This window comes from Ranitomeya variabilis, chromosome 2 (genome assembly GCF_051348905.1).
Source record: "Ranitomeya variabilis isolate aRanVar5 chromosome 2, aRanVar5.hap1, whole genome shotgun sequence".
NCBI classification, from domain to species: domain Eukaryota; kingdom Metazoa; phylum Chordata; class Amphibia; order Anura; family Dendrobatidae; genus Ranitomeya; species Ranitomeya variabilis.
Window position 1 is genome coordinate 196,662,863 of NC_135233.1, and position 9,904 is coordinate 196,672,766.

General features: G+C 47.2%; 1 protein-coding gene across 2 annotated transcripts; it reads left to right on the forward strand.

The window, feature by feature from the left end:
- Positions 1-1,062: 1,062 nt before the first annotated feature.
- On the forward strand, positions 1,063-7,879 carry ANAPC13 (anaphase promoting complex subunit 13). Of its 2 annotated transcripts, none has more exons than XM_077283410.1 (3): positions 1,063-1,209; positions 5,260-5,365; positions 7,680-7,879. In XM_077283410.1, exons 2-3 carry the CDS (start codon positions 5,267-5,269, stop codon positions 7,803-7,805), a joined length of 225 nt encoding a protein of 74 aa, XP_077139525.1. In that variant the 5' UTR covers positions 1,063-1,209; positions 5,260-5,266; the 3' UTR covers positions 7,806-7,879. The 2 variants fall into 2 exon arrangements, with proteins under 2 accessions (XP_077139525.1, XP_077139526.1); XM_077283411.1 differs by lacking the exon at positions 1,063-1,209 and adding an exon at positions 1,242-1,386.
- Positions 7,880-9,904: the final 2,025 nt, after the last annotated feature.

The following is a 9,904-nucleotide window of genomic DNA, read 5'->3' on the forward strand; positions in this document are numbered from 1 at the left end:
CATTTCTGCACCTGTGTTGCCGCCATCTTAGCCACATGGGTCCACAGCATCCTGTGCATTTGTTTGGAGGCCTAGGCAGGTGAGCATCTCTGCTTCAGCTCTGTAGAATGTTGAATCCTAACATTTTTGATGCGTTTTTTTCCCACAGGCAAAACCTGTTCTCTTGGAAGTAAAGAAGCAACGTCAAAAAAGCAGGTTTTGTTGAGTGTTTGCAGAGTTTTTTTTGCTGGTACTGTGAAACACTGCTGAAAATTTGGAGGAAAATAAACCGCTGCCAAAACATGTGAACATGGACCAGTTTTTACAACTGATGTGTATATAAGGGTGAATGAAACTCCCTGGGTCTGTGTACAAAACACTGTGCTAGGCTGAGACTTGTATAATGGATGTGAGTGTAGCCCTAGGCCGGATTCACACAGGCATGGAGTAGACTGGAGGTCTGGTCAGGAAACGCGCGTCGGGGTATGCGACACAGGCCTGGTGTCAGCTACACTGCCGATCACACTCTTATGACAGGCATTACAGGGGTCGCCACTCCCTGTCCTCGGGGGCCGGTCATAGAGAGAGTCCACCCTGCTGAGAACCGCACCCATCAGCACAATGAGGAAACCTTTATTTCAACTACAAAATGGCGCAGCCGGATCTCTGCTCCATTCCTCAGCAGCCTCATAGGGAATGATTGTACACACGATTGTCGCACATATGCACTACCCGCCCCCGAGCAACACATTATGGCCCGTGTGGAGACGTGATAGCTGGTTTCCGCTGGACAACCCCTTTAAGGGAACATGCACACAACGTGGAGGGGATAGGAGACATGCGCACTGGGGCTCTTGTCACCAGACTGCCATCTACAAATGAAACCGCATTCCAATTAGCTGCTGTGAATTCCTGGCACCTGCACATCACAGGCTAGAAATATACCAGGGGTTATTATGTCCACTACACCCCTCCTCTTCCGATGCTCAGTGGTACATTCCGAGAATAACCAGCGGCTTCAGCACCGCCCACGTACTGTGCAGGGGGAGGCTCGAATTGTAAATGGCGGATGAGGTCATAGTAAACACACACGACCTGTCACGTGACACAGAACGGCGTCATATGACGCTGACGCCAGTCACGCGGTATTCAAGAGCGCTTGCTTTTTGCCTGTTACGCGCGGTATAACGGGGCACACGTGAGGCGCCGAGGCGGGACCTCCCGCACATGGTGAGTGCTGCATCCCACGTGACCTGTATCCACCATCACCCTATGTATATTAGCCGCTGGCCGCACTGAGCCGCGTGCAGTCGCCCCGGGCTGGCGGGAGTGTGCCCTCTGCTGGCCGGGCTGTGTAGTGCATGGCGGCGTCCTGCTGACACGATCCTGGGCGCTTAACCCCTAGAGGTCAGGCGGCAGTCATTAGCGGTCGCGGCATGTAACGAGCGTAACCCCCGGCTATGTCGGCGACCAGTGATCACAGAACCGCGCACACCGTGCAGCATAGTGGTAATGCGGCATTCCACAGGGTAACAGCTGCACCTGTCAGAGGCAGATGATGGATGATTAAATCAGTCATCATCTGCCGGAAGAGACGCGACTCCGCGTGCGCCCCCGTCAGTCAGGGACACCCGGCATTTCTGTACATGGCATGATGTAGGTAAGGGGTTAATAGAGGCAGAGACCCCATCCCCCCACTATGGGGTGTCCGGTCAGTGTGAGGGTCACCCCTCTGTTATTCCTCCTGGAAACGTGTGGCCGTTCTATTCCCGTGTCCCGGCCGCTGCTGACGCTTCATCCACTGTATGGACGTTCTGGCCGATGTCGGTGTGTGTCGTCACCTGTGTACACCGTCACCGCTCTCCACACAGCCGCCACCTTACATTTCCTTAGTTTTCCACATTTAGCGCATTGTTGAGTGCTGTGTCTGTACGTAAGGCTGTGTTCACACCCACCTGTACTAAGCACTTTACTGATGGCCTACCCTAAGGAGGACCACTTTAACCCCTTTAGCGCAAATGTCACGGCCAGTATACCACATGTCACTGCTGTAACCAATCACTGTCCTCAGTGTTCATCATTGACCGAAAGCCTCATCTCTGACTGAAAGCCGCACCGGCCTCATCTCTATGACTGAAAACCGCTCCGGCCTCATCTGTGACTGAAAGCCGCTCCGGCCTCATCTCTATGACTGAAAACCGCTCCGGCCTCATCTGTGACTGAAAGCCGCTCCGGCCTCATCTCTGACTGAAAGCCGCTCCGGCCTCATCTCTCTGACTGAAAGCCGCTCCGGCCTCATCTCTCTGACTGAAAGCCGCTCCGGCCTCATCTCTCTGACTGAAAGCCGCTCCGGCCTCATCTCTCTGACTGAAAGCCGCTCCGGCCTCATCTCTCTGACTGAAAGCCGCTCCGGCCTCATCTCTCTGACTGAAAGCCGCTCCGGCCTCATCTCTCTGACTGAAAGCCGCTCCGGCCTCATCTCTCTGACTGAAAGCCGCTCCGGCCTCATCTCTCTGACTGAAAGCCGCTCCGGCCTCATCTCTCTGACTGAAAGCCGCTCCGGCCTCATCTCTCTGACTGAAAGCCGCTCCGGCCTCATCTCTCTGACTGAAAGCCGCGTCGGCCTCATCTCTATGACTGAAAGCCGCACCATCCTCTCTATGACTGAAAGCCACCAATCAGCGACGGGCACAATCCAGCCACGAAATGGCCGCTCCCTACTCCCCTGCAGTCAGTGCCCCCTCCATAAACCCCCCCCCCCCCCCAGTCAGCGCCTGCCGCCCACATAGCGTTTTAGCACTCCGTTAACGCTGCTATTACGGTAACACCGTGTGCCCAACTTTTTACTATTGATGCTGCCTATGCAGCATCAATAGTAAAAAGATATAATGTTAAAAATAGTAAAAAAAAAAATGGTCTATTCTCACCTTCCGTCGTCCACTGATGCGAGACCGCTAAGTCATCTGGGTAATTTCGCAATGCATCACTGGGAACGGAAGCTGGCGGCAGCCTCGCACGCATCAGGACAGCTTCGGTGGACGCCGGAGGGTGAGTATATAACTTTTTATTTTAATTTTTTTTTTAACAGAGATATGGAGCCCACACTGCTGTATACTACGTGGGCTGTGTTATTTACTGCGTGGGCTGTGTTATTTACTGCGTGGGCTGTGTTATTTACTGCGTGGGCTGTGTTATTTACTGCGTGGGCTGTGTTATTTACTGCGTGGGCTGTGTTATTTACTGCGTGGGCTGTGTTATTTACTGCGTGGGCTGTGTTATTTACTGCGTGGGCTGTGTTATTTACTGCGTGGGCTGTGTTATTTACTGCGTGGGCTGTGTTATTTACTGCGTGGGCTGTGTTATTTACTGCGTGGGCTGTGTTATTTACTGCGTGGGCTGTGTTATTTACTGCGTGGGCTGTGTTATTTACTGCGTGGGCTGTGTTATTTACTGCGTGGGCTGTGTTATTTACTGCGTGGGCTGTGTTATTTACTGCGTGGGCTGTGTTATTTACTGCGTGGGCTGTGTTATTTACTGCGTGGGCTGTGTTATTTACTGCGTGGGCTGTGTTATTTACTGCGTGGGCTGTGTTATTTACTGCGTGGGCTGTGTTATTTACTGCGTGGGCTGTGTTATTTACTGCGTGGGCTGTGTTATTTACTGCGTGGGCTGTGTTATTTACTGCGTGGGCTGTGTTATTTACTGCGTGGGCTGTGTTATTTACTGCGTGGGCTGTGTTATTTACTGCGTGGGCTGTGTTATTTACTGCGTGGGCTGTGTTATATACTACATACTATGTGGCTGCTATATACTACATACTATGTGGCTGCTATATACTACGTGGCTGTGCTATATACTACATACTATGTGGCTGCTATATACTACGTGGCTGTGCTATATACTACATACTATGTGGCTGCTATATACTACGTGGCTGTGCTATATACTACATACTATGTGGCTGCTATATACTACATGGCTGTGCTATATACTACATACTATGTGGCTGCTATATACTACGTGGCTGTGCTATATACTACATACTATGTGGCTGCTATATACTACGTGGCTGTGCTATATACTACATACTAAGTGGCTGTGTATATACTACGTGGCTGCTCTATACTACGTGGCTGTGCTATATACTACATACTACGTGGCTGTGTTATATACTACGTGGCTGCTATATACTACGTGGCTGCTATATACTACGTGGCTGCTATATACTACGTGGCTGCTATATACTACGTGGCTGCTATATACTATATACTATGTGGCTGTGCTATATACTGCGTGGCTGTGCTATATACTGCGTGGCTGTGCTATATACTGCGTGGCTGTGCTATATACTGCGTGGCTGTGCTATATACTGCGTGGCTGTGCTATATACTACATACTATGTGGCTGCTATATACTACGTGGCTGTGCTATATACTACATACTATGTGGCTGCTATATACTACGTGGCTGTGCTATATACTACATACTATGTGGCTGCTATATACTACGTGGCTGTGCTATATACTACATACTAAGTGGCTGTGTATATACTACGTGGCTGCTCTATACTACGTGGCTGTGCTATATACTACATACTACGTGGCTGTGTTATATACTACGTGGCTGCTATATACTACGTGGCTGCTATATACTACGTGGCTGCTATATACTACGTGGCTGCTATATACTACGTGGCTGTGCTATATACTATATACTATGTGGCTGTGCTATATACTGCGTGGCTGTGCTATATACTGCGTGGCTGTGCTATGTACTGCGTGGCTGTGCTATGTACTGCGTGGCTGTGCTATGTACTGCGTGGCTGTGCTATGTACTGCGTGGCTGTGCTATGTACTGCGTGGCTGTGCTATGTACTGCGTGGCTGTGCTATGTACTGCGTGGCTGTGCTATGTACTGTGTGGCTGTGCTATGTCCTGCACCCCGAACCCCCGACATCCTGCGACCAATCAGCGACAGACACAGTCCAGCCGCGAATTGACGCGGGATTTAAACCACACGATATTGGCTCAGGATTTAAACACCGCTTCAGTGATTGGTCGCGCACCAATAATAACAATAATAATAACAATAGTGAGTGACAATGGTGAGTGATGTGTGGCGGGCGGTCAGCGGATGGAGGGATTTTGTGCTAAAATAAATTGTATTGAGTTTAAGATTTCAGAAGCTGCAGACTTGTCTGTGCTCGTTTTCTAAGGATGCGGCGACTGTTGAGTTGTATCATTTATACAGGATTTGTTTTTTCTTGTTTTGTTTTTTTAGCTTTCCAATGGACAGCGAAATCCAGAGAGATGGGCGCATTTTAGATTTGGTTGACGATGCTTGGAAAGAAGATAAATTACCCTATGAGGATGTAACCATTCCACTGGTAGGACAAGCCTTCAGCTAGCGATCATGTGGCGCCCTCTATTGGCAGAAAGCTGTGTTTACCTTGGGTCTTTACTCGTATAGGTTGCAGTGGGGATGGTCACGTGGTCACCCCCCATCCATTGGAGTATAGGAAGAGTGTAGCGGTCTAGGAACCGGCTTACCTGATAAGTGAGTGCCCCAGAGGCTCTGACCAATTATGAGCAAATGTTCCCAGGAACGCTCATGTTCCCTTTATCGGCAATGTAAGCCGCTACACTATCACGTGGCTAAAGCCAAACGCTGGCTCTTCGGGTGAAATGATTCACATTATTCACAACCACCCTGTTTATACAGGACAGTCTATTAACAGTCGTCCAGAACTGCGCCACCATTTGTGCAAAGACTATTAAACAGCTGCCGGTCGGCTTCTATGTAGCTGTGGTTCGGCCATTGTGAACAAGCCTTAAAGGGAATCTATCAGCAGGTTGTAGAGAGCTTGATTCCAGCCATGTGTCAATTTCTTGGCTTCTTGCTGTAATTTTGATATAACACTGCTTTATCAGCAGGAGTTATGTCTAGAAGTCATCCTCCATATTCATGAGCGCTGTATAACCCCTGCCCACACCACTGATTGACAGCTTTCTGTTTACACTGTGCATAGTCTGAAAGCAGCCAATGAAAGGTGTGGGTGGGGTTATACAGAACTTGGCATTTAGAGAACCAGTAGATCTGCAGCAGAGAAAACTGATTTTATCAAAACTGCAGCAAGCAGCCCAGTAAGTGACACGTCACTGCAATCAGGGTCTCTATCTGTAAAACATGCGGCTCTCAGATTGGGTATCAAAATAACTGGTGACAGATTCCTTTTAAGATGTCAATCCCTGATATTAAACCTGCTGTACTACACTGAATATTTTTTTTGAAATGGGGGGAAAAAGTCTGAAGGTGAGAAATACACAGTCATCTGTGCTTTATTCTCCTTATAGATGAGACATACACAGCCATCTCTGCTTTACTCTCCTTATAGATGAGACATACACCGTCATCTGTGCTTTACTCTCCTTATAGATGAGACATACACAGTTATCTGTGCTTTACTCCTTATAGATGAGACATACGCCGTCATCTGTGCTTTACTCTCCTTATAGATGAGACATACGCCGTCATCTGTGCTTTACTCTCCTTATAGATGAGACATACGCCATCATCTGTGCTTTACTCTCCTTATAGATGAGACATACACCGTCATCTGTGCTTTACTCTCCTTATAGATGAGACATACGCCGTCATCTGTGCTTTACTCTCCTTATAGATGAGGCATACACTGTCATCTGTGCTTTACTCTCCTTATAGCTGAGACATACGCCATCATCTGTGCTTTACTCTCCTTATAGATGAGACATACACCGTCATCTCTGATTTACTCCTTAGAGATGAGACATAAGCCGTCATCTGTGCTTTACTCTCCTTATAGATGAGACATATGCCGTCATCTGTGCTTTACTCTCCTTATAGATGAGACATACGCCGTCATCTGTGCTTTACTCTCCTTATAGATGAGACATACGCCATCATCTGTGCTTTACTCTCCTTATAGATGAGACATACACCGTCATCTCTGATTTACTCCTTACAGATGAGACATAAGCCGTCATCTGTGCTTTACTCTCCTTATAGATGAGACATACGCCGTCATCTGTGCTTTACTCTCCTTATAGATGAGACATACGCCGTCATCTGTGCTTTACTCTCCTTATAGATGAGACATACGCCATCATCTGTGCTTTACTCTCCTTATAGATGAGACATACACCGTCATCTGTGCTTTACTCTCCTTATAGATGAGACATACGCCGTCATCTGTGCTTTACTCTCCTTATAGATGAGGCATACACTGTCATCTGTGCTTTACTCTCCTTATAGATGAGACATACGCCATCATCTGTGCTTTACTCTCCTTATAGATGAGACATACGCCGTCATCTGTGCTTTACTCTCCTTATAGATGAGACATACACCGTCATCTCTGCTTTACTCTCCTTATAGATGAGACATACACTGTCATCTCTGCTTTACTCTCCTTATAGATGAGACATACACTGTCATCTCTGCTTTACTCTCCTTATAGATAAGACATACGCCGTCATCTGTGCTTTCCTCCCCTTACAGATGAGACATACACTGTCATCTCTGCTTTACTCTCCTTATAGATGAGACATACACTGTCATCTGTGCTTTCCTCCCCTTACAGATGAGACATACACCATCATCTGTGCTTTCCTCCCCTTACAGATGAGACATACACTGTCATCTGTGCTTTTCTCTCCTTACAGAACGAGCTTCCGGAGCCTGAGCAGGATAATGGTGGAGTGATGGAGTCTGTGAAGGAGCAGGAGATGAAGTGGGCAGACTTGGCTCTCCAGTATCTGCATGAAAACATTCCACTGTCGGGGAATTAACATTGTCCTTATGTGGTGGAAAAATGACTCTTAATTTACTGTTATTTTCAAGTCAAATAAATTGATGAATTGTTCTTTTTTTGAGAAACAGAATAAGTTCTTATAACGGTCACTTATTAATAAAAAATTGTTATCAGTTGGAAATGTAAGCAATAAACTGAAGAAGGTGAAAACCATCTATTCAGTATATTTTTTACACCTTCCAAATGTGACTGTCCTTCAATGTACCAATGTACGACAAAAGGTGTTAAAGACTCTTTTTTTTTAAGTTTGAGGGAATCTATCGTCATTGATTTGGGCTTTTTTTTCTTTCTCAGATCACATTCTGTATTAAAAAAAAAAAAACTTAAATAGAAATTTTCCACAGGCCATTAGGGATATTTAACATTTTCCAAATTCTCATTATCATTACAGGCAGGATTACAATGACAATGGAGGGCAGTGAAATACATTAAGGGTACGCTCTGAAATAACTTGCAATACTAAAGTATATTGGGATTTTCTGCAAACAAAACAAATGGAAATTGTAACAAAGAGGAAAGTATATCACTTAACACAAGTAATATATTGACAATAGGGATTGTCAGGAAATAGGAATAAGTTCCGAGTTCAATTACACATACAGAGCTCTCTGCTGCAGTTTCCTCTGCCTGCCAGCATAAGGCTGGAATTCTAAGCCACTCTTTCTCCCTCTTCCCTGCTATATAGCCGTAATGTGAGGCTAGCGTGCCAGCAACATTCACTGATGAATTTTTATGGCTTGGTGCTGGGAAAGCCAGTGTTGTGTCAAAACCCCTCATCCCCACTCCCGCCTGATACCAGCTATAACTGGTACAGCAACTTTCAAACCGCATGGGACTCTATTGTTCTTGAGAAGTTATGTATAACTAGATGGCAGCCCGATTCTAAAGAATCGGGAGTCTAGAATCCATATATACTTTATTTATTCAAATGTAAGAATAATACAATTAATAAATAATAGTAAGAAAGAACAAAAAATGGCTGCACTCACCAGCTCTTGACAATTCTTGACAGTACGGCACATTTCTGATTGGTCGCTCGCGGCAGGCGGCAACCAATCAGAAAAGTGCCGCGCACCACGAAGGCATATATCTTTGTCCACCCTGAGTGGGTGTAGGACGCTGGTGACGTCACTTATCTCCGGACATTATCTCCGGACAAAGCCACGGAAGTTGGCACAAATTGCCGGAAGTAGTATTCTAGGCAATTATATATTAGATTTTAATGTTATCAGTGTTTACCTTTGAACGTTTATATTGTATTGTCCTGTCACCAGCCATGTGTACGATTATCGGCCGAAAGCCTCTCTGGAACCAATAATCACCCCATGTAAAGGTATCTATATAAGTTAAAGATTCAGAATACTATGACTTTTATCATATCCTGAACAGTCAAGTTTTTTATGAACCGTTAAGGTTTTCTGGTTGAAGTAAAAAAAACTCTGAGTGTTTACAGTTTGAAACCATAAAATGTTGAAAAATTATGTCATTCTTGAGTATATCACTCAATGGTGCTCATAAACGTGTCAAATTTGATCTATAATATACTTTAATATACGTTACTTTAATCTTTAATATACTTAAGAACAGGGCCCCAGACATCACACAGGGGGTCTGAAACACCGCACAGTGGTCCAAAATATCGCTGTGCTCTGCCTGGGGCCCCATATGCTGCCTGGGGCCCCTGTGCTCTGCCTGGGGCCCCTGTGCTCTGCCTGGGGCCCCTGTGCTCTGCCTGGGGCCACTGTGCTCTGCCTGGGGCCCCATATGCTGCCTGGGGCCCCTGTGCTCTGCCTGGGGCCCCATAGGCTGCCTGGGGCCCCTGTGCTCTACCTGGGACCACTGTGCTCTGCCTGGGGCCCCATATGCTGCCTGGGGCCCCTGTGCTCTGCCTGGGGCCCCTGTGCTCTGCCTGGGGCCACTGTGCTCTGCCTGGGGCCCCTGTGCTCTGCCTGGGACCACTGTGCTCTGCCTGGGGCCCCATATGCTGCCTGGGGCCCCTGTGCTTTGCCTGGGGCCCCATATGCTGCCTGGGGCCCCTGTGCTCTGCCTGGGGCCCCATATGCTGCCTGGGGCCCC

Coding starts and splice junctions, on each gene's coding strand:
- ANAPC13 (XM_077283410.1), top strand. CDS start 5,267: ATGGACAGCGAAATCCAGAGAGATGGGCGCATTTTAGATTTGGTTGAC. Junction 5,366..7,679: donor AGGATGTAACCATTCCACTG/GTAGGACAAGCC, acceptor CTCTCCTTACAG/AACGAGCTTCCGGAGCCTGA.